The 22058-nt window shown below is 69.5% G+C and overlaps 5 protein-coding genes across 5 annotated transcripts; 3 read left to right on the top strand and 2 right to left on the bottom strand.

Moving 5' to 3' along the window:
* Positions 1–307: 307 nt before the first annotated feature.
* EMIHUDRAFT_457554 (hypothetical protein) lies at positions 308–2053 on the top strand. The gene is made up of 5 exons (XM_005777852.1): positions 308–607; positions 761–874; positions 1167–1190; positions 1265–1786; positions 1916–2053. The coding sequence occupies exons 1-5, from the start codon at positions 362–364 to the stop codon at positions 1970–1972; spliced, it is 963 nt and encodes a 320-aa protein (XP_005777909.1). The 5' UTR covers positions 308–361; the 3' UTR covers positions 1973–2053.
* A 2076-nt stretch (positions 2054–4129) lies between these two features.
* Positions 4130–5879, bottom strand: EMIHUDRAFT_443648 (hypothetical protein). Its single transcript, XM_005777853.1, has 7 exons — positions 5732–5879; positions 5509–5571; positions 5305–5407; positions 5045–5139; positions 4840–4971; positions 4500–4682; positions 4130–4418 (listed from the first exon to the last, which is right to left on the bottom strand). Exons 1-7 carry the CDS (start codon positions 5777–5779, stop codon positions 4287–4289), a joined length of 756 nt encoding a protein of 251 aa, XP_005777910.1. The 5' UTR covers positions 5780–5879; the 3' UTR covers positions 4130–4286.
* Positions 5880–6705: 826 nt separating this feature from the next.
* On the bottom strand, positions 6706–8491 carry EMIHUDRAFT_457556 (hypothetical protein; the record flags this gene model as incomplete). The annotated part of the gene is made up of 7 exons (XM_005777854.1): positions 6706–6822; positions 6898–6966; positions 7033–7120; positions 7509–7567; positions 7709–7787; positions 7871–8142; positions 8345–8491. Coding segments are annotated over 7 exons (829 nt in total), but the record flags the coding sequence as incomplete, so codon positions are not given.
* A 4657-nt stretch (positions 8492–13148) lies between these two features.
* On the top strand, positions 13149–17061 carry EMIHUDRAFT_457557 (hypothetical protein; the record flags this gene model as incomplete). The annotated part of the gene is made up of 9 exons (XM_005777855.1): positions 13149–13997; positions 14227–14607; positions 14725–14796; positions 15094–15463; positions 15498–15655; positions 15857–16106; positions 16235–16281; positions 16436–16546; positions 16838–17061. Coding segments are annotated over 9 exons (2460 nt in total), but the record flags the coding sequence as incomplete, so codon positions are not given.
* A 1583-nt stretch (positions 17062–18644) lies between these two features.
* Positions 18645–22058, top strand: EMIHUDRAFT_457558 (hypothetical protein). The gene is made up of 16 exons (XM_005777856.1): positions 18645–18757; positions 18831–18918; positions 19060–19129; positions 19286–19476; positions 19545–19706; positions 19893–19960; positions 20077–20187; positions 20270–20344; positions 20523–20581; positions 20664–20826; positions 20868–20993; positions 21096–21222; positions 21293–21336; positions 21412–21525; positions 21606–21667; positions 21739–22058. Exons 1-16 carry the CDS (start codon positions 18686–18688, stop codon positions 21932–21934), a joined length of 1728 nt encoding a protein of 575 aa, XP_005777913.1. The 5' UTR covers positions 18645–18685; the 3' UTR covers positions 21935–22058.

The raw sequence follows: 22058 nt of genomic DNA on the forward strand, positions 1-22058 counted from the left end.
GGTCAGCAGCGTGTCCTGCTTCTCGGTGTCGAGCCGCGCGTCGAGCCTGCCGCGCGTCCGCCGCCCGGAGAGGAGGGCGCGCAGCGCCCCCAGTTCGCCCACCGCCAGCTCGGGCAGCAGGGCTTCTTGGCTAACGGTGCCGCTCATGCCGTCAGAAAGAAGAAACTCGAGGACTATCTCTGAGGACGGTGGCGTGTGGTGGCGGCGTGCCGTCCTCCCATCCCTCCCTGCTCGTGTGTTTTCTTTTCTTTCAGACGCAGACGCCGTCGGCGGCCTGCCGCCGCTCTCTGCCCTCTCGGCGGCCGCCACAGCGAGCACCCACCCGCAGCCCGGGGCCACGCGGCCGGGCACCAGGCCGTCGATGGCGGCTTCGCCCGCCATCGACCTGCGAGAGCCGCTCGCGGCTCTGTTCAAGCGCGCGGGAGTCGCCGACATCCTCTACCGCAGGTATGAGGGGCGGCTCGCGGAGCTGGGCGTTGGCGATGCCGGCGACCTCCTCGAGGAGGTCGCTGAGAAGGGCATCGGCTCGCTCGACATCCACGACCGCCAGGCGGAGAAGCTCCGCCGAGCTCTTCTCGGCCCGCGGGGCTGGGGGGACGCAGCTGCGGTCTTGGCATCCCTCAGCGGCTTGTCGCTGGGCGACACCCCGGCTGGGGTGGCGGCTGGCGATCAGGCGGCTGGTGGCGGGGCAGCGGCTGGCGGCGCGGGCCGCGGCGGCGCGCGCCCCGAAGAGGCGGACGGCGGTGCCTGCGACGCGCAGGCCGCTGAAGGTGGGTCCGGAGGTGGGACCGAGGGATCCAGTTTGGACCCCTTGGAGCCCGCGCTGCCGGAGAGCGGCGATGGGACGATTGCCGCCGAGGGGGGGGAGGAGGAGGTCGAGGACGGGCGGAAGGCGCCGCGGCGCCGCCGAGGGCGGCGCGGCCGTGGCGCCAGGGGTCGCGGGGGGGGGCTCGAGAAGGTGCCCGACACCGCGGCGGGTTTGGCTGCTGAGCGGCCCAACCAAGTGGAGGAGGTTTCCACCGGCGGCGCGGCGCCGGCGGAGGGGGAGGAGAGCGGCGCCGTGTCGCCCGATTGTTCCCGAGAGGTCCACACGGCCTCCCTTCTTGAAGGTGAGGCCTCCATGACCGCCCGCATTGAGTCGCGCGACCTCGAGTCGCGCGCAGCAGGCGCTCAGGATTCTTCTCTTTCCAGTGCCGACCATCCGGAACATGAAAGCTGGCGGCGCCGCGGCGGGGCGGCGTGGTGGCGGGCGCATTGGGCGCAGCTGAACGTCGGGCAGTGGCTCGGCGTCGTCGAGCCGTGCTGCCTCTGCGGGCGGCCCGGGTCGGCGGGCGAGTTGTGGCGGGCGGGCGCGTGGCGGTGGGCTAACTCGACAGGCCGCTGCGCGGCGCCCTATCTCGCCACCACTGACGATCGGTGGGGGGTGCCTGGCCTGCGCCAGGCATACGTCGCGCATGGCATGTGCGGCGGGCTCTGCCAAGGATGGGGCTGCTGCGAGGCGCGGGGCGTGGCGCAGCCGCAGGATGGGAGCGGCGAGGCGCGAGGCGAGGGCGAGGGCGAGGGCGAGCTAAGCTCGGACGGCGACTCGGACCGGTCTGCGGGAGACCCTGTGTGGGGCTCGGCGGCGCTGGAGGACGAGTGGCGCGCCGCGTCTCTCGCGAGGCAGGCGGTAGGCGACGCGGCGTACGCCGCGGCGCATGCTGCTGGCGCTTCGCGGGCTGAGGCGTGCGACGCCGCCGTGAGGGCGGTGAGGTTGGACGAGGTTGAGGCTCAGTCCTCGTTCCTCGTGCGCGCTGGGTGGTACGGCTCCGGCCGTGATGGGGGCGGGGAGGGGGAGGGGGCGACGGCCGCACGGAATCGCCGCCGGCGGGGGGCGAGGGCGCGGGCGAAGGAGGAGGAGCCAGAGCCCGGGGAGGATTGGGAGGGGGAGGAGCGGCCGGAGGAGTACGCCGGCCTCTTTGACGACCCGTAAGGGGCCGTCGCCTGCTGTGCCATTTGTAGTGCCAGTCCGAGCCAGTCTGCTGTGAGAGGGGCTTGTATAGTAAAATTCTTTTCTTTCTTTCTGGGGTGTGTGGCTGGGGACATGACTCATTGTTGTTGAGTGACGTATCTTCTCTATGTGTGGACCAGTCGCGTTCTGAAGAGGCGTTCTCTTGGTGCAGACTGCAGCAGAGAGAGAGTGATCTGTGATCTGTGAGGGTCCGCCCGCAGGCGCATTTTGTATACCGAGGCGGTGCCCGGTGCCGAACCTGTCGGACCTTAAGACAGCGTTGTAGATCCCTGGGCGAGGGTGGTGGAGAGGGCGGTCCGTCGGCGCCAAACCACCTCCCACCGAGGTGGGCAGGTTCCACGCGTTCCCGGACCGCCCCGTTGGAGGTAGGCCGCTCGTCTAGCCAATCAGCCTTAAGCGAGCGGCCTGGCCGTTGGAATGGCCGAGAAGGGGAGGACGACTGTCCCTGACGGCGAACCTCAGTTACGAGCCGCCCTCCCCTCGAGACGCGAGGCCAGTGCACTTGGGGCCAAGCCCCAGCGTACACCGTCCCAGACGCCTCACGCGGCCTCTGGCTGGAGCGGGATCGCAAGCGAGTCCCCCAGGCCGGCGCGCGTCTTCCGAGAGAGGAGCCGGAGCGAGGGACATTCTTAGTAAGCCGGCATGCAGGCGCATGCGCGGCCGTTCAGAAACTCTCCAGCCGTTGGAATGGCTGCGCTCCCGCCCCTCACCGGGCCGAACGGGTAGTGGGCGTTGGCGCCGAAGAGGGAGGAGTCGCCGAAGGACGGGTAGTCGTCGGTCATGCGGGGGAGGAGGAGTTGGCGAGCAGCAGGGAGGAGAAATGCCTGAGAGGGTGGGGAGGGAGGCGTGAGGCGCGAGGTGAGGGGGCGCGGGGCGCGGGGCGTGCGTGGGACGCGAGGCGTGAGGCGCAGGGCGTTGGGCGGGAGGGCGCGGGGCGCTCGAGGTTGGGGCGGGGTGTGTTTTGTGTGTCTGTATGTGTGTGTGTGTGTGTGTGTGTGTGTGTGTGTGTGTGTGTGTGTGTGTGTGTGTGTTGGTTTGTTTGTGCGAGGGCTGGGCGGGGCAGGGCAGGGCGGCGGCGAGCGGCGAGCGGCGTCGGCGAGATCGGCGACGAAGAGAGGCGGTGGTGGCGTACACGGCGGCAGTGTTCACGGCAGCAGCGCCGGTGGCGGCCCCGCGCGGCGGCGGCGGCGCCCTGAGTGAGGCAGACTGCCCTGCACAGCCTGCTGGGAACGCTCCCGACGAGCGGCGCGCCATGCGGGCCCGCCTGCGGGCCCGCCGCGGGCGACGCGGGCGGCGAGCCGACACGCGTGTCGCCGGCGTAGACAGCACTGGCGAAGCGAGGCGGCTGGCGCCGGCCCCGGAGGCGGCTGCAGTAAGAGCAGCGAGGCAGAAGTCATTGTCCAAGGCGTACTGAGCAGGCTGCCATCGAGCAGCGCGCCATGCGGGCCTGCCGCCGGCGACGAGATTGGAGAGCCGACCGGCATCGAAGAGGTAGGTACTGAGGAGGGCCATCGCGCCCGAGGCGGTCGGCGCCGGCCCTGCAGGCCGTCTCAGAGAGCCTGGCGAGGCTGTACAGAATGCCAAGAGCATACTGAGCAGGCTGCCGTCGAGCGACGAGCCATGCTGGCTCGTCGCAGGCGATGAGGTCGAGGAGCCGATCGGAGCGTCGCAGAGGCTGCCGACCACTGCCGTTCGCCCTCGGGCCCAGGGGTGGAAGGCAAGCTTCCTGGCGTTTCTGGCGAGCGTCCAGACGTCGCAGAGCATCCGGCAGGCGCGCAGCGACCCAAATTTTTGCTCACCGCACGGCCGTGCGAGCCGTCGGTCGGCGGTGATGGTCGGCGTCGGCGCGCGCCGCCCAACGCGGCGGCGGTGGGCGTCATGTGGCGAGCGTGGGAAAAGAGCATTGTCCGAAATTCGGCGGTTTTACTCTCTAGAGAGTAGTGTAGAAGACGTGTCTGCGGCCTGCGCATGAGGCATGTGTTCGTTATACATCGCGGGCCAGGCCCCGGGCCCCAAGATGCAAGAACGAGGCTTTGTACCGCCTCTCTCGCGCCCTGGGAGTTCGGGCCACCCAGACCCACGCGCCGCACTGCGCAGTGGCACTGGGACTGATCTTGTGATATGACAGTCACAGAGTCAGGAGGAACGGTCTATTGCACAGCTCGTAGACGTAGTACTATGCATCTGCAAAAACAATTGGCACAGTGGGAATGCGCGCAGCACCACGCACAGCTCAGCTCAGCAGCATGTGCTCCCTCTGCCTCTCCCTCCGCCGTCATCGCGCCGCCCCGCAGCGCGGCCAGTAGGGCGGCGGCTCGTCTCCTGGGTGGAGGAGGCGGTGCAGGTACTTGTGCGTGGGCGAGCCGTCGAAGCCGGAGAGGAGGAAGACCACCACGGCGGCGGCGACCTGTTGACAGAGGCGCGAGCACGTGAGGGAGGCGCGTGCGGCGCTCCGCCCGAGAGGCGTTTGGGGGTCGCGGTGTCCCACCGAGAAGTAGCCCGTCGAGGGCACGACGGAGATGGTGAAGCACAGGTCGGGCGGGTCGGTGCCGGGCGGGTTGGGGAAGGCGGTGGTGATGTCCTTGCAGATGGGCGTGTTGTACGGCGTGAAGAGGGTCGCCGTCATCGGCTCGATGGTGGTGCCGATGAGCGGCACTGCCACGAGCATCACCTGCCGCCGTCCCGGACCACGCCCAAGCTCAGTCCAAGGCCCGCGCCTCGGGGGCACCTCGAACGCGGCGGTGAGTGGCGGGCGCCGCTCGGCCATCGCCAAAGCAGACCCAAAAGCTGCGGCTGCACATCTCGGCCCAATCTCGTCGGAATCGCGCCTCGAGAGCGTAATAGTACGAGACGGCACGCGAGCGGGCGTGCAGCCTCTGCGCCGCCGCGACGGTCATCGGCCGCAGCAGCAGCAGCAGCAGCGAGGCGCCGCGCAGCAGCGGGCAGATGACGATGAAGACCTGAAGATCACACGCACGCTCCCTTGAAGCGACGCCCTGCAGGCGGCCGCACCAGCAGCAAGCAAGCGGCGACCCAAAATGTGGAGGACATGAGCAGCGCCCAGCCGCCCGCCTCTGCGGAGAGCAGGCCGAGGTTGACCATCGTGTACGCCCCGCTGAAGTCGAAGCCTGTCCACGGCGAGGGGGGGGGGGCGGAGGAGTGAGATGAGGCCCGCCCCCCCGCCTCGCGGACAAAGCCGGCGGGCGCATGCACCGAGGGAGTCGAGCAATGGGGAGATGTGGGGAGATGTGGGGAGATGTGGGGAGATGTGGGGAGATATGGGGCGCACGCGCCGAGCGAGTCGAGCAGCAGCGCCATGGAGCCGGTCAGCCGCCGCTCGAACAGCGGCGTCGACATGGCGACGCACGTGATGGCGAGCTGCACGATCACGAGGCCCTACACACGACTCGCCTTGCGCCCCGTCCAGCCGGCTGTGTCGCGTGGGCGTGGGCGTGGGGGGGAGGGGGGGGAGAGGGGGGGGGGGGCCAACGGCGCGCCACGTGGAGCGGCCCGGCACGGCCGCGCCGCCACAGGGGCCTCATCACACGCCCCTCGTCGGGGGCACCTAAGCAGCTCCAGCCCGTCCACTCGCCGCTCCCACTGGCCGCTTGGGAGTCCCTCCCCCCCCCCCCCCCTCCCCTCGCAGCGTGGCCCCGCCCCTCTCGTCAGCTACAGGTAGGCGCACCCTCCCGGCTAGCCTCGGCCACATCTCGGCTACAGCGCGCCTCGCTCGTCGGCGCCGTCCAGCAGCGCCGCGTCCAGCCGCATTGGCCCTCCACCCAGACCCTCCGTCCCGCAGGAGCCCCCGTGGCTGGCTGGCGGCGGCGCCGGCGTCGGCGCGGCGGCGGCGGCGGCGGCAAAGCTTGCGGCGGCAGAGAGCGGCGCGGCCACGCCTTTGCTCAAACTCTCGTGCGGTCATTCGACCACCCCTCTCGAGTAGACCGGTGGACGCGGCTGCTTCCGTCGCCTTCCCTCAAGATCTCGAGCGCCCCTCCGGTGCGATTCGCCCGCGAGCTGCGCCGCGCCGCGGGCCCCTGCTGCCCCTGCTGCCCCGGCTGCCCCTGCTGCCCCTGCTGCCCCTGCTGCCCCTGCTCCTGGCAGTGTTGCGCGGCATCGGCCCGGCCGGCCGGCGCGAGGCTGCCCGCGCACGGGCCGGCGGGTGGGCTCTGCTCGCCGGCCGACACGTGCCGCTCGTGGTCGTCGATCGAGTCGGCGAGAACAGAGGTGGAGAGGGAGAGGACGACGGCGAGACAAAACGCGTACCTGGAGGGGACGCGCGCTGGGCGTGTCAGGGACGCGCGGAGAGGGAAAGCGCGCGCGGGGGGGGGGCGGTGTGTGCAACCCAAATCCGCCCATACCTCGGCGACACCTCGGCGACACCTCCGCCACACCTCGGCGACACCTCGGCCACACCTCGGCCACATCTCGGCCACATCTCGGCGGCATCGCGGCACATGCAAGTCAGCCCGCGCAGCCTCAGCGCGACGACCAGAGAAGAGTCCGGTAGCTCCTCCGGCGAGAGGAGCGTCGCCTGGAGGAGATGCGCCGAGATGAGCCGAGCTCCCCCCGAGATCAGGCCTCCTCCGGCCAGAGCAGCGTCGCCGACAGCAGCTCCGCCACTCCCTCGCACAGCCGCGTGCAGTTGGCGCCGTTCCCGGCGGCGTCGAGGACGTCGACGGCGCCGTCGAAGCCGGGCGAGGCGGGCGGCGGCGCGAGGGCGTCGCAGAGTGCGTTGCACAGCTGAGGCTGCTGCGCGCGCACGCTGCTCCACACATCGCCGATCGACGAGTGCGCGTTGATGTTGAGGAGACCTGTGGGGCCACGTCCCGGACGCGTCATGGGACGTGTCTTGGCGGCAGAGGCGGGCCTCGGTGCCGAAGGCGGGCCGAGGAGGCAAGTCATCACGAGCACGTCGGCCAGCGTCCACTTGCCGAAAAAGGCGAGCCAGTAGTTGCCTGCTCGCAGCGCCCTCGCGTGAGCGACGCGTCCCCGCCGAAGGCGGCGCGACGCGGCGCGACCGCCGTTGCGGCGCGCGGCCGGCCGCAGCGGCAAGTAGAAGAAGAGCTGCAGCAACAGCAGCTTGAGGTGCGGCCAGATGAAGGAGAAGACCTGCGGCGGAGGGCGGGGGACGGCAGCTCTCATGCGGAGTTCGTCAGTGACACCGCACTGCGGCGAGGGTCTCTGCGCGGACCTACAGCGCCGGAAGGGGGCGGCGAGGCTCAGCAGGCGAGCTTCTCACCCCCCGGCGTCTCGCCGCCAGATCAGCAGAGCGCCTATCCGCCGGGGAGTGGGCGACGCTCAGCCACAGCCTCTGCCTGGCCGCGACGCAGGCCGGAGGGAAGGGCGACCACTAGCGTGGCGGGAAGTGTGACGTGGCGGGAAGTGTGACGTGGCGGGAAGTGTGACGTGGCGGGAAGTGTGACGTGGCGGGAAGTGTGACGTGGCGGGAAGTGTGACGTGGCGGGAAGTGTGACGTGGTCACCACTAGGCATCACACCACTAGCGTGGCGGCGGCGGGGCGGCCCGGGTAGATGTGCGTGCACTCGGGCTCGGTCCCTGGTCGCAGGCAGAGAGAGGCATGAGTTGCGCGCCTCTAATCGTCTGCGCGCCTCTTCACAGCGCGTGCGCGGTGTGAAACAAAGGAGAAGGTGACCCGCGTGCGTTTGGTGCGTGCGCGCGTCTTTGGCTCTCTTGCGCCTGTCTGGCAGGCGGGCGACAGGTCCTGCCCCCAGAGCTGCGTCACCGCGTACAGGTAGGACATGTGCGCGACGGGCACCTGCTCATCGACAGCCGTGAAGAGTGCGGTCCTCCCCTCCTCCGCAACCCCGGCTCCTCCGCACGACGGGGGGGCGGGGCCGCCTCGAGCTTTCCAGCGCAGCGCTGCTCCGCCGCCACGCCGGCGACGATGGTGCACGCGTCGCACTCGAGGGTGGCGCAGGCGGGCGGGGCGCCGGGAGGCAGCGTCTCGTCGCCGAACGGGCAGTCTGTTCCGCAGGCGGACGCCTCCAACGCCCCGGCGGCGGCGGCGAGCAGTCCGTGTGCGTGATAGCCGAGCGACGCAGACAGGTCGATCTCCATCATCGAGTCGGACTTGTCCGCGACCGACGCGTCGCACCCGGTGTTGTTGAAGCCTGCGCGGAGGCGGTCGCGGTCGGTGGTGGCGAGTACGGGCGGTGCGGCGGCTGACCGCGATCCGCTTGCACAGGGTGGTGCGTAGCGTGCCAGCTTGGTGTGTGATACACAAAATGACCGACACGCGCTGATGAAACGGCGGGTATGAGCGGCGGGCAGAGTCAAGATGGGCCAGGACCAAGACGTGAGTGCGTCCCGCACCGGGGCAGTCGTCTTCGCGGCCGACAAGCTGGCCGTAGAGGAAGAGCGCGTGGGCGGTGAGTGCGAGCGTCGAAATTAGCAACGATGTGCGCAGGCCGACCGCCGCGGCGAGCGACCTGGCGCGGTGGTCGGACATTGCGCGCTTCACGACTACCTGGTACTCGAGTAGGGTGCTGCATGAATGGTTGGGCAGGTGTGAATAGCAGCTCCTGCCACGGCGCCGCAGGCGCCTGTTGATAGGTCCAGGTGGTAGCCCTGGATAGGCAATGCATACGCCTAGTTGGGCCTCAGATCGCTCGACCGAGGACCGTGTCCCGGTGCTCTGTGGTCGGATTTGTGACGCCGCCGCACCGCGCCGCGGCCGGGGGCCCTCCGGAGGCCGAGGATGGCCGTGACGGACCGGGACGAGCTCTGGGAGGTTCAGTGTCAGTGTATACATTGTAGAGACTGACCATGTGCACAATATCTCTCAGTCTAGCTAAGCCTGGGGAGGCGATTCCGGGGCCGTACTGCGTACAGCAGCTTGATGGTGCTTCGCCGGCGTGCGTCACGGAGCGGTCCCGGTTGGGCAATCCGGGGGAGAAAACTCAGGACAACGCCGACGCCGCTCTGATTCGGCTTTTTACTTCAAACAAAGACGGCGGCACGCGCCACAGCGCGGTGCGTGCGCCGTGCCGCCGTCAGGAGCGGATCCGTCAGTTAGTTGTATTCACGCCGGGATCGTGTCCTGAGTAACTTGCCCAACCATTCCTCCAGCAGAGTACTGTGTGAACAGGTTGTACCCAGCGCTAGCTATTGACTGTCGTTGCTGTCTCTCCCTTCTCGACTGTCTGTGCTTGCTTGTGCGTCTTGGGTCCGCGGGGTTGTGTTTTTGTGTGAACAGGTTGGAGCAGCAGCTCCTGAGCACGGCGCCGCAGGCGCCTGTTGATAGGTCCAGGTGATAGCCCTGGATGGGCAATGCATACGCCTCACTGGGCCTTAGATCGCCCGACCGCGTCCCGGTGCGGGGAGGTCGAGCACCTCCTCTTTCATGCCATGTAATCATGCTCGTGATGCTCGCGGATGTCGTGTGCGCCCGAGCCTGCTTGCCGCTGTTCGAGCCCAGCGTGCCCGCGGCCGCCTCCCGCGCAGCACCGCCGCTGGTGACGACACTTTTCTCGCCGTTTCAGAAGGCCAGTCTCGAGCACGTCGTCGGCAGCGCGGATGCTCGCCCGCCGGCCGGCCCTCGAGACCTGACAGCGGCGGCCTCCTCTGACAGCGGCGGCATCCTCCCACGCTGGCCACGCATCAAACCATCATGCTGCGCTTCGCGAGCAATCGCGTAACGCGTAACGGGAGCTCCGCTGGCTTTTCAATGCCAGTCCTGTCGAGCAGCCTTGGCGGCGCGCATGCACTTGGAGCACTTGGAGTGCAGTCGGTAACCTCACATCCAGGGCCGGGGAGCTCAGAAGCGCACCGAGGCCGACTTGGAGCACTTGGAGTGCAGTCATCACCGACCTGTTTTTTTTGAGCTTAGCCTTCGATGTAATGAAACAACGCAAGGCGGACATGGCATATCGCTCTCGGGCCCACAGACATCCCGCACACTCGCCGCACACCCGCCGCCCCCGCGCGCGCCCCACCCCGGCCGGGAGAAAGGGGAGTGACAGTTTGGGACTCGCAAGCCCGAGTATGTTGAGTCCTGGCTCAACAACGCAGATAACAAGAGGGGGTGGTCCGGCTCACAGGTCCGGCTCACGCGCCTCGAGCTCGCCATCTACCGCACTGAACACTTCCGCCCCCTCGCTCCCAACCCATCCACCCCGCCCTGGGCCGCGCCGCGCGATCTCGGGCGATCTCGCGCGATCTCGGGCGATCTCGGGGCCGCGCCGCGCTATCTCGGGCGATCTCGCGCTATCTCGGGCGATCTCGGGGCCGCGCCGCGCTATCTCGGGCGATCTCGGAGCGTCGCTCGCGCGGCGTCACACCTGCTCAAAAAGGAAGGAGGTTGGAGGCAGGAGGTCACGCCCCATCCAGAGCGCCGTCGTCGCCGGGTTTTTGGCCCCCGGGTCGTCGCCCGACGGTTGCTGCGCGGGGCAGCAGACCACCGGACGGCGCGACGACGCCCCGTCCGGCACGCTCCCCCTCCACCCGGCTATTGCCGCACGAGCGCCCTCAGCGGCGGAATTTTTCCCTCGCGCTTCCTTGGGCCCCCGGCAACGCCGACGGACTTCCCGTCCCCCCACCTGCGCCGCAATCACCGCCGTGATTGTCGGCGCCGCGCCCCTTGGCGCCTGTGCATGTCCCGCGTGCCCGCCCGCCAAGGCTGGTGCCAAGGCCAACTCAACTGCCAAGGCTGGTGCCAGGGCCAAATCAACTGCCTGGCTGGTTTTTTTTCCACACACATACACATGGCGGGTGGGTGTCGGAGGGGAGGGCGAGGCGGGTGGGTGTCGGAGGGGAGGGCGAGGCGGTTGCGGCGGCGGCGAGGCGGCGCGAGCGGCGCGAGCGGCGCAACAAGGTGGACATATACACACACCTCGCCACGGAGCTCCTCGTGCGCGCCTTCTCTCGCTGCGATCCCGCCGACATCGCTCGCAGAGCAGGGCATCCGCTTGCGCCTGCAAGAGGCCGGCTACGAGCCGCCGGCGCAGCCAGAGGGCGAGAGCTGCGCCGTGCGGTGGCTGTGCTTGTATGCCTTGCTGCGCGAGTCCAACCCGCCGGTGAGGCTTGCGGCGGGCTGTCAGCACAGCGTTTTCATCGACGTCGAGGGGCGGCTCTCGTCGTGCGGCGCGGCAGCGGAGAGCGAGGAGGAGGACGAGGACGAGGAAGAGGACGAGTTTCCAGGCCTTCTCGGCCACGGCGAGGGCGTGCTGCAGCTGAAGACGCCGACCCGTCTCTCCTCGCTCTTCGGAGGCGAGCGCGCGATTGGTGTGGCGGCGTCACGATACTTCAGCCTCGCTCTCACCGCGGACGGCGCCATTTGGTCCTGGGGCAGCGGTGAGCTGGGACACGGCGCTAGGGAGGCTCAGTGGCTGCCCAAGAAGGTCGAGGCCTTTGCCGGCCAGCGCGTCATTGCTGTGTCGGTTAGCTTGAGCCACAGCCTCGCCGTCACCGCCGACGGCGCTGTCTGGAGCTGGGGCGATGATTGGCAAGGCATGCTGGGCCACGGCGACCGGCAGAACCAGCTGCTGCCCAAGAAGGTCGAGGCTTTTGCTGGCCAGGGCGTCGTCGCTGTCTCGGCTAGCTTTGGCCACAGCCTCGTCATCACTGCCGACGGCGCAGTCTGGAGCTGGGGCATGGGAGACAACGGCAAGCTGGGCCACGGCGACTGGCAGCACCAGCCGCTGCCGAGGAAGGTCGAGGCCTTGGCGGGTCAGCGCGTCGTCGCCGTGTCGGCTGGAGCCGCGCACAGTCTCGCCATCACCACCGACGGCGCTGTCTGGAGCTGGGGCGAGGGAGGCGGTGGCCAGCTGGGCCACGGCGACGGGCAGAACCAGCTGCTGCCCAAGAAGATGGAGGCTTTCGCTGGGCAGCGCGTTGTCGCTGTGTCGGCTGGAGCAGTCCACAGCTTCGCCATCACCGCCGACGGCGCAGTCTGGAGCTGGGGCTATGGAGGCTGTGGCAATTTGGGCCACGGCGACGAGCAGTTCCAGCTGCTGCCCAAGAAGATCGAGGCCTTAGCTGGCCAGCGCGTCGTCGCCGTGTCAGCAGGGCAGCATCACAGCCTCGCCCTTACCGCCGACGGCGCTGTCTTTACCTGGGGCGCTGGCGGACTCGGCCGCTTAGGCCACGGAGAGGACCTGTCGAACCAGCTGCTGCCCAAGAAGGTCGAGGCGTGGTCGCGGGGGTGAGAGGGGGGCGATGGGCGCGTATCTGCGATAGGAGTACGACCGGCTCGGGAGAGGCCAAGTGTTCCGGATAGGGTGGGGGGGCTAGCTGGCTAAGCGCTAGATCCTATAGAGTATAGTAAGAGCTACACCTACAAATCCTGTGGTGGCTGGAGGCGTCGCAAAGGGCAGGGAGGCAACCTTGCGCGCTGTCGAACGCTTCCCCGGCCCAGACAGAGGCATCACAGTCATGCTCTGGCCAGCGTCTGGTGGGTCGGCACTGCGCAACACACACACGCCGCAATCAGCCTGAGAGCAGATGATGGGGTGGGTGTGGGTGGAGGAGGGTGGAGCTGAGTTGGGTGGGAGAGGGAGCACGAACGTGCAGCGGTGCCGAGAGTGGGTTGAGATGGCACCGCCTGCGGCCGCCCGGGCGATGACGGATTGCGCAGGTATGTTGTTCATGTCCTTCTCCGCCGCCGCTTGGCTGCAGCACCCAATGACGCCGCCCGCCTTTGCGAGGGGGCGTCTGGACGTGCTTGGCGGTTGACGCCGGCCCGCCACTGCGCCTCGTGCGCGTCCACCTCCGTCGAGGTCAACGCGTCGAGATCGGAGCGCATCACCGAGACGCCAGAGCCCGCCTTCGCCGACATGATTCCCTGCCGGAGAGCTCGGTGAGTGGTGCCGTCGCCCGAAACGGAAATCCGGACACGGGAAAATATAAGGTAAGATGTAGCTCTTACTTTTTAGCTCTGGGAGAAAAGGGAGAGGGGGTTGTGTTCTCTAGGCCCTAAAGGCCCTACGCGCGGCGTGAGAGCTCGGAAGCGAGCTTTACACGGCGGTCGAGGATGGCGCGGTTCACCCCCTTCACCGAAGCAATGGAGTATGTGCTCTTACGTACATTCCCGGAGTCCTTTGGAAGAAAAAATCGCGACGTTTCAGTCTTCCAGTCCGCCGCGCGCGCACAACAACCTTCGCCAGCCGTCAATCTGTATATGCGCGCCATCGCTCTCCTCGTGGTCCAAATCTTGCGCGCCGCGGCCATCTGCTTATCCCGAGATCAGACCGGCGGCGCCACCACCTGCACCCAGGCGGAATGCAGCTCGAGCTGCCAGTACATCTGCGCGGGAGAGTGCTGCTCGCACAATGTCAACAACTGCATGGCGACCACACGAATCGGCAACCCCGACGAGCCTGCCCGACAGTGCAGCGCCACGGATGGCTGCCCAAAGGGGCAGAGCTGCTGCACTTGGGACAACGTCGCCGGAGCCAACAAGCCCACCGGGCTGTGCGCCGAGGTGTGTCTGATGAATGCGGACGCTCTGCCGACCCCGGAACCGACCCCGCCTTCGCCCATGCCGGCCGCTCATGAGGTCGCGGGCTGCCCCGGCAATCCGAGCGGGAGAGGGAGCAACTCGGGCGGGTGCTGCCTCGGCGAGGGCAGCGACTGGTGCTCGGAACACTACCAGGAGGGCTTCGTGTGCGTCAACAATGCTTGCGGCCTCGACGACTGCTGCGTTCCCGCGCGAGAGTCGTGCACCTTCTATCCGTGGGTGACAGACCCGGCCAACTGCCACGAGGACAACTGCGAGCGGTACAAGGACCACGTATGTGACGGCGGCGCCTGCCAGGGAGCGGCGCAAGCGCTCAATCGGGATACCAACGGCTGGTGCGACTCTTCGAGCAACGCCGGCACCATCGCCGCGATTGTCGGCGGGTGCGTCGGAGGCGCCCTCTTTCTCGCTATTCCTGCCACCGCGATTGTCATCCACAAGCAGCACGCCAAGCGTATGAGCACGGAGCCGCCGCCACCGCATGTGACCGCAGCGGCGGTGCCAGTGCCGGTGGGGAGTGCTACAGTCGTACCTCGAGGTATAGTGCAAGGGTCAGAGCTGCCGGTAGTGCGAGCCACGGAGGTGATGGTCATGTAGTTCCCAAATATCCGCAATATGTTCGCAAGAGCCACTATATGCACTGAAAATGCTGAGTGTGGGCAGTGGTGGGCAGTGGTGCCAGAATTGTACAGCGAACTACAAAAGAAAACCGAATTTTTTTCTTTGACTGCCACCTCAGCACAGCGCTGTTGCTTCGATGGCGGCGCTCCTCTTTGCCCTCGCCGCGGCCGGCGCGGAGACGCTCAGGCCCAAAAACATCGACATCTCGCTGACCGCGCGCTGGGACGAGACGCCGCTCTCGGTCGAGTCTGCCGAGTTCATGGCCGACGAGGGTCTCTTCTGGGACTATGCGGCGGCGCTGCACGAGCCAGAGGGAGGCGGCTCGGACCAGGAGGTGCTCGCGGCGATCGAAGCGGCGGCGGCGGGCCTGCTCTCGCCGCTCCGCCTCCGCCTGCTCCGCGTCCTCCTCTCAGCGCACGTCTTCTCTCCGCGTGCGGCCATGTGGCGACAGATTGCAGCGACCGACGCTGCGACGCTCGGCGTGAGCGGCACGTCGGAGGTCTGGGTGCGGGCGTGCGGCCGCGCGCACGCGCTGCCGGACGGCGCGGGGGCGGACGGCGCGGCGGACCTCGTCGCGGCGGCGCTCTCCGCTGCGCGAGCCGACTGCCCGCAAGAGGCCGAGCTGCTCTCCGTGGACCGCGTCTTCCCGGGAGGCAGCCGCGCGGGCGGAGAGGCGCCTCCGCTGCTGGTGCTGTACGCCCGGCTCGGCTCGGCCGCCTTCCACCCCGCCCACGACGCCCTCTCCCGAGCCGCGGCGGACGGCCGTGTCCGCTACGCCCTCCGGCCGCTGCCGCAAGCGCCGGGCGGCGGCGGCGGCGGCGCGCAGCGGCAGACGCTGCAAGGATACGGCGTGCAGCTGGCGATCAAGAACATGGAGTACAAGGCGATGGACGACAAGGACCTTGGCGGCATCGACGGCGGCGACGGCGGCGACGGCGACGGCGGCGGCGACGGCGGCGGCGACGAGGAGGGCGAGGAGGCTGAGGAGCACGGATTTTACTTTCGGTCGCTGGCGGCGCGAGCGCCCGAGGTGGCGGACGCGCTCGGCGCGCTGCGCGAGGAGCTCGCCGCCGCGGACGCGTCCCACGACGCGTCCGAGCTCAAGGTGTGGGCGCTGCAGGACCTCGGCGTGCAGGCGGCGGCGCGGGTGCTGGCCGCCAAGCAGCCGCTGCGTGCGCTGCGCGACCTGTGCCAAAACTTCCCCTTCCTGGCACGCGGGCTGTCCAAGGGTCCGGCGCCGCGCGAGCTCGCCCTCGAGGTCGACCGCCTCCAGCAGACGGTGTGGGGCTCCTCCTTCTCGGGCGCCTTCCTCAACGGCAACCCGCTGACGCTGCGCACGCCGGCGTCCAAGACACGTCCATGACACGTCCACGGCCTGCGCCGCACTAGGCCGCCCGCTGCCGCTCGTCGAGACGAACGACCTCGCCGGGCTGCTCACCACGATGACGCGCGAGATGCGCACCGTCGACGAGCTTCAGACGGCCGGCGTGCCTCCCCTCGCCATCCGAGCGATGCTCTCGCTGCCGGCGGCGCCGGCGTCGCTCCGCGTGTCGGCACAGCCCACTCTCTCCGCCACGCTCCCTCGCTCCCTCCGCTCCCCTCCCCTCCCCCTCCGCCCCTTCCCGTCCCTTCCCCGCCCTCCCCTTCCCTCCCCTCCCTCCTCTTCGCCTCCCGCCCCGCTTCCTCGGTCCCTTCCCCCCTGAACCTTCCCTGAACCTTCCCTGAACCTTCCCGGACCCTTCCTGCAGGCGCGCCACCCCGCGGTGGTTGTGCTCAACGACATCGGCCGCGACCGCAAGTACGCGCGCTGGCCGCCCTCCGTCAAGGAGCTGCTGCGCCCGAACCCGTGGGGCCAAATCTCCTTTTGCCGCAAGAATGTCTTCACGATGGTCTTTGTCCTCGACCCCGCCACCGGCGACGGGCAGGCCGTGCTCGGCTACCTCGTCGACTTGCACGCGCAAGGGGCGCCGATCCGCTTCGGGATCGTCCTCGCCCCCGGTGCCACGCGCCGCGCCGCCGCGGACGCCGCGGGCGGTGCGGACGGCGCGGACGGTGCGGACGGTGCCGGCGGCGGCGACGGCGGCGGCGGCGGCGAGAGCGGCGCGCCCGCGACTGCGGCGTGCGAGGCGCGGCTGGAGGGCTCTTCGACGCGACTGAGCTCCCTCGCTGCCGCGTACTCGCACGAGGCGTGGGCGGCCCCGGGCCTCGCCTCCCTCGAGGAGAGGGCGGCGCTGGCCGCGCCCTCCGCGGCGGGCGCGGGCGCGGCGGCGGACGCGGCGGCGGCGGCGGGCGCTGCTGCGGCGGCGGCGCTGGTGGGCGACAGCGAGGAGGAGGCGGAGGCGGAGCGGCTGGGGCTGCTGCTGACCAAGCTCTTCCTCTTTTGCAAGCGGCGGATGGGCTCGGCGACGGCGATGCGCTTCCTCGCCGCCACGCGGCAGGTGCGCCCGCTTCGGATGGGCTTGCATGGCCGTCCTGCCGACCCCTCTGCGCTCACCACGATCGCTGCCATCGTGTCCCTTACCTGTCACGTGTCCCTTACCTGTCACGTGTCCCTTACCTGTCACGTGTCCCTTACCTGTCACGCGTCTCAGGTGCGCGAGCTCGGAGGCGGGATGATGAATTTCTTCGGCGGCCCGCCCCAGCTCGACGAGCTGCAGGAGAGCACCCGCCTTCCGAGGCAGTGTCCGACACGAACCCATCTTTCACGAAAGGCCTCGTGACCGCCGCAGGAGGAGCATCTACGCGAAGCCTTCCACGCCGCGGCCTCCGCCTCGCGCAAGGAGGGCATCGACGCGGCGGCCGCCTTCGAGGGCCTCTCCTCCGGCGCCTCAACCGAGTTCGACGCGGAGGTGGCCAGCGGCGCGACGTTCCTCGCGGACAAGGGGTTGCCCGCCGCGCAGCCGCTGCTGCTTCTCAACGGCCAGCTCACGCGCCATCGGGCGGCAGAGGGGCGGTGGCCGGCGCCTCTTCACGGCGCGCACGGTGTGAACAGGCCTGCTTACGCGGCTGGGCGACAACTTCGAGCAGGAGATCATGCAGACTCTCTCCGCCGAGGTGCGCACCGTCCAGCGCCTCGTCCGGACGGGTGCGCCTGCTGGCGGCGCCGCTCCTCCAAAGCAAGCCTCGCTGACGGCGCTCTCGCGTCGCCCTCCCCCTCCCCTCCCCCTCCCCTCCCCCCGCAGGCAAGCTCACCGACGAGCACCAGGACGTGTACGCGACGATCGCCAACGCGACGGCCACTTTCCCGCGCTACAACGAGGCACGCACGCACGCACGAACGCACGCGCGGCGCGCAGCGTGTGTGGAGACCTTTGCCTTACCCCACCTGCTCACCCTGCCTCAGGCGCTGCTGCAGCCGATCGACAAGGTGGTGATGGCCGGCCTCAAGCCGTCGGCCCACCTCGGCGCGATCAAGTGGCTCGCGACGCCGCCCGCGCCGCCCTCGCCGCCTTCGGAGGCTGCGCCGCCCGTTGCGGCGCCGCCGCCGGCGGAGGAGGATATGTACGCGTATGGTGGCGGGGATGAGTTTGGCGACGAGGAGGACGGCGGAGGCGACGGCGGCGACGGCGGCGAGGGCGGAGGCGACCTGGAGCAGCTGCTGCACCCCGTCTCCAAGCTGCTGGTGCTTGACCTCTCCCAGCCGTCGCACGTCGCCCTCGCCGCCGCGGCGGTGGAGGCGGCGGAGGCGGCGCCGGGCGGGCGCGTCCGGCTCGGCCTGCTGCAGCTGGGGCGAGGGCCTGCCGGTGGGGAGTGCACTCCCGAGCACGGGCATGCCTGCCCTCCGATGGAGCACCTGCGGAAGGAGGAGGCGGCCGCAGCCTCCTCCGCGTCGCCCCCGCCGCTCGGGACCCCTCTCCCGCCTGATCGCCGTCTCCGAGACCCCCCCATAGGCGGCGCAGCGCTCGCGCGTTGGTTTTGCCGCGTGGGAGAAGCTGCTCCAGACCACACACGACTTCGGGGCGGCGCGGCGGCTGCTCGCCCTGCTGCACGCGGCGGCGCTGGCCGGAGAGGCCCTCACGCCCGAGCTGCTGGCGAGCGCGGTGCCCGAGGCCTTCTCCGCAGCAGAGACTGCGAACCTCATCGCCGGCGTGAAGTCGGTGGTGGCGCCGCACCACGCTGCGCTCTGCCGCTCGCTCGGCGTCTCCGCGGCGCCGGCGATCGTCGTCAACGGGCGGCTGGTCGACGCGGCGACGGCGGGCAAACTCGACGCCGTCGATCTGGCGCCTCCCCAGCGAGCTCTGTCGCGGCCTCGGATCAGCCCTCCTTGTCACCTCGAGCCTGTCTCTCAGGCGCTCCTCAGCGAGTTCGAGTACAAGCAGCGCGCGCAGGCGCCGCCGGGCGGGAGGCGGGGCGCGCGCGACGAGGCACCTCGTCACAACCTCTCCCCCTGTGGTCAGGCGCCGGGGGCGACGCTCGTCCGCGAGTTGGTTGGCGAGGATGCAGCCGAGGAGGCGGCAGACGCAGGCGGCGCCCCGTCGGCCGAGGAGTTCGGCCAGCGGTCAGATTTGCTCATGCTGGCGGTGGCGGCGCTTAGCCGGGGCGCGCAGGCGGCGGCGGCCGCCGGAGGGGTGCGCGAGATGGCGTTCCGACCCGAGAGCCTCGGGTGCGGTGCGGCGTGCGTGCAGCTGGCGGGCTCCGGGCCGGGGAAGGCGCGTCGAGCGGGCTGCTGGTGCCGCTCTCGGCCTCTCCGGCGCCGGCTGACCTCGGCGTGAGCTGCTGCAGGCGCTCGAGCTGACGGCGGTGCTCGACCCGCTCTCCAAGGAGGCGCAGCGCGCGGTGCCCATCCTGATGGCGCTGCACGAGTCGCTCGGCCCGAGATTAGCCGAGATGAGCCGATATGAGCCAAGATTGCCAAGATTGCCCGAGATTGCCCGAGACGTTCGGTCCCTCCGCCACGCCGCGCCCGCCTTCCGCTGTCTGGTTGCTGAGTCGCAGGCTCCCCCCCCTTTAGGCCTCTCCGTCACGCTGCACCTCAACCCGAGCTTGCAGATCGACAAGTTCCCGCTCGAGTCGTTCTACCGGTACGTCGTGTCGCTCGAGCCGAGCTTCGACAACCTTTCCTGGACCTTTCCTGGACCTTTCCTGGAACCTTCTGGTAGGTACGTCGTGTCGCTCGAGCCGAGCTTCGACAACCTTTCCTGGACCTTTCCTGGACCTTTCCTGGAACCTTCTGGTAGGTACGTCGTGTCGCTCGAGCCGAGCTTCGACAACGCCGGCCGATCGCTCAGCCCGCAGCTCGACCGCGCCCTCTTCTCGTCGCTGCGCACGCCACAGGTGCTGACGCTGCACGTGGACGCACCCGAGGCGTGGCTGCTCGAGTGCACCGAGGCGGCGTACGACATGGACAACCTGCGGCTCGCCGAGCTGGGCGAGCGGAGGAGGCCGTCCAGGCGTCGAGATGGTGTCGAGACGACGCCGAGAGGATGTCGATATTAGGCGACCGTCGGACGGTGTCCGCCGTGTACGAGCTCGCGTCGCTCCTCATCACGGGCAGCTGCGAGGACGTCGGCTCGCGCCACCCCCCCAACGGGCTGCAGCTGCTGCTCGGGACGACCGCACAGCCGCACGCGACCGACACACTCGTCATGTCCAACTTGGGCGCGCGCCCTGCCCGCCCCCCCGCCCCTTCCCTGCCCGCCCCCCCGCCCCTTCCCTGCCCGCCCCCCCGCCCCTTCCCTGCCCGCCCCCCTCGCCCCTTCCCTGCCCGCCCCCCCCCCCTTCCCGAGGCGGCGACGCACCGGCGAGCCGCGGCGGCGGCCGAGCGTTGGTTGGACGGTGTGGTAGGCTACTTCCAGCTCAAGGCGGCGCCCGGCGTGTGGGATCTCTCCCTCGCGCCAGGGCCCTCTTCCGAGGTGCCACCCCCGCCCCGCCCAATCGGTCTACTCGTTGATCGGTTAGGTTGCACCACCGCCACGCCTCCGAGGTCGTCATTGACTCCCCCTCCCCCTCCCCCTTTCCCGCGCGCAAGGTCTTCACCCTCCGCACGGCGCCCGCCCTCCTCGCCGCCGGCCACTCGACGCGCGCGTTTCGCGGAGGCATGCAGCGCATCGACCCCGCCACTCTCAACGACGCGGCGGCGGTGCGCGTCGCGTCGCCGGAGCCCCACCTTGTGCGCGCGGCTTGTGAACGGCGCCTCTTCACGCGGCTCGCGCCGGGAGCAGGTGCGGGTCACTATGGCGGACTTTACGGGCGCAAACATCCTGCTGCTCGCGCAGAAGCGGCCCGGGCTCGAGTCGGTGCCGCGCTGTCTCGCCGGTAGCACGCGGGGGTGGGGCGCGAGCGGCGTCCGATCACGCCTCTTGCTGTGAGCAGGTCTCGATACTCGACGACGACAAGCAGGGCGAGGCGGCCGGCGGCGCCGGCGCGGGCGACGGCGGCGAGCGCGCGGCGGGCGTGATTGGATCTGTGGCTAAGTGGTGGTCGGGCGGCGAGAAGGGCGACGCCAGCGAGACTGTGCACGTCTTCTCTCTCGCGTCGGGGCACCGCAACACACATGCCCGTGGGGGGCGATGCCGCCGGACGCCCGTTTCGATGCGCTGGAGTCTGCGCGCGTAGGCACTTGTACGAGCGCTTCCTCAAGATCATGCTGCAGTCGGTGCTGCAGCGCACAAAGCGGCACGTCAAGTTTTGGTTCCTCAAAAACTTCCTCTCGCCCGCCTTCATCGGCTCGCTGCCGGCGATGGCGGCGGCGCTCGGCATCGAGCGCGGGCGGGGGCATGTCCGGGACACGTCCACGACATGTCCGAGACGATTCCACAGGCGCTCGGCTTTGAGTACGGGCTCGTGCAGTACCAGTGGCCCTCGTGGCTCCACAAGCAGACCGACAAGCAGCGCATCATCTGGGGCTACAAGATCCTCTTCCTCGACGTGATGTTCCCCCTCTCGGTGCGGCGGATCATCTACATTGACGCCGACCAGGCAGCCGACAGGCCGGCGGCGGCGACGCGGAAGAGAGCCGCGCCTCTCCACGCCTCTCGCTGAGAGCAGGTAGTCAACGCCGACGTTGGCGAGTTGTGGGACATGAAGCTGCCCGGCCGCGCGGCGGTGGCGATGACGCCATTTTGCCAGGCGGACGCCAACCCCGACACGACGGGCTTCCGCTTCTTCGCGCAGGGCTGCTCGAGAGGGGCCGCGTGCAGGACACGTCCAGGACACGTCCATGACACGTCCGAGACATGCCGCAGGCTACTGGAGGGACCACCTGCAGGGGCGGCCGTACCACATCTCGGCGCGCCGCGAGCTGCCGGGATGCGGCCGCAGCGGCGGGGCGGGGACGGACGCAACGTCTCGCACCGGTGGATAGGCGCTCTTTGTCGTCGATCTGCACAAGTTCCGGCGGCGCGCGTACGGCGACCAGTACCGCGTCTTTTACGACTCGCTCTCCAAGGACCCGAACTCGCTCTCCAACCTCGACCAGGTGCGGCCGAGAGGCGGCCGAGAGATGGCCGAGATCGGCCACGTGTGGCCGAGGCGCTCATTCGCTCGTCGCCTTGGCAGGACCTGCCCAACTACGCGCAGCACGTGGTGCCCATCCACTCGCTTCCAGAGGAGTGGCTCTGGTGCGGCGCACGGCGACGCGGCGCGCCCAAGGCCGTGAGCAGCGTCTCCTCACGCCGCCCTGAGTGCACAGGTGCGAGACGTGGTGCGGCAACACCTCCAAGCCGCGCGCAAAGACCATCGACCTCTGCAACAACCCGCTCACCAAGGAGCCCAAGCTCAGCCAGGCGACGCGCGTGATTGGCGAGCGCTGGTCGGCGCTCGACGCGGTCGCAAAGGGCATCGAGGAGGCCGAGTCGCCGGCGCAGCCGAGCAGGGACGAGCTGTGACCGCGGCGAGCGGCCAACTGCGGTCCGATGGTTGTGGATGTCATCACTGTGCGCGGGCCGTCCGCGTCTCCCGTCAAAGATTCTCTCCACAGTCAACACGCGAGGTGTCTAGACGTGATGCTGA

This window comes from Emiliania huxleyi (assembly GCF_000372725.1).
Source record: "Emiliania huxleyi CCMP1516 unplaced genomic scaffold EMIHUscaffold_254, whole genome shotgun sequence".
In the NCBI taxonomy this organism is placed as follows: domain Eukaryota; phylum Haptophyta; order Isochrysidales; family Noelaerhabdaceae; genus Emiliania; species Emiliania huxleyi.

What these genes read in the sequence shown, in the direction of transcription:
- EMIHUDRAFT_457554 (XM_005777852.1), top strand. Translation starts at nt 362, where the DNA reads ATGGCGGCTTCGCCCGCCATCGACCTGCGAGAGCCGCTCGCGGCTCTG. An exon ending in CCGAGGGGGGGGAGGAGGAG is followed by an intron (nt 875 to 1,166) that starts GTCGAGGACGGG and finishes CGCGCGCAGCAG; the next exon opens with GCGCTCAGGATTCTTCTCTT. An exon ending in AGGCTCAGTCCTCGTTCCTC is followed by an intron (nt 1,787 to 1,915) that starts GTGCGCGCTGGG and finishes GAGCCCGGGGAG; the next exon opens with GATTGGGAGGGGGAGGAGCG.
- EMIHUDRAFT_443648 (XM_005777853.1), bottom strand. Translation starts at nt 5,779, where the DNA reads ATGCGGCTGGACGCGGCGCTGCTGGACGGCGCCGACGAGCGAGGCGCG. An exon ending in GCGCCGACGAGCGAGGCGCG is followed by an intron (nt 5,572 to 5,731) that starts CTGTAGCCGAGA and finishes TGCTTAGGTGCC; the next exon opens with CCCGACGAGGGGCGTGTGAT. An exon ending in CGTACTATTACGCTCTCGAG is followed by an intron (nt 4,683 to 4,839) that starts GCGCGATTCCGA and finishes GGACGGCGGCAG; the next exon opens with GTGATGCTCGTGGCAGTGCC.
- EMIHUDRAFT_457558 (XM_005777856.1), top strand. Translation starts at nt 18,686, where the DNA reads ATGGCGTTCCGACCCGAGAGCCTCGGGTGCGGTGCGGCGTGCGTGCAG. An exon ending in GGCGCTGCACGAGTCGCTCG is followed by an intron (nt 18,919 to 19,059) that starts GCCCGAGATTAG and finishes CCCCCCCTTTAG; the next exon opens with GCCTCTCCGTCACGCTGCAC. An exon ending in CCTGCGGCTCGCCGAGCTGG is followed by an intron (nt 19,477 to 19,544) that starts GCGAGCGGAGGA and finishes TGTCGATATTAG; the next exon opens with GCGACCGTCGGACGGTGTCC.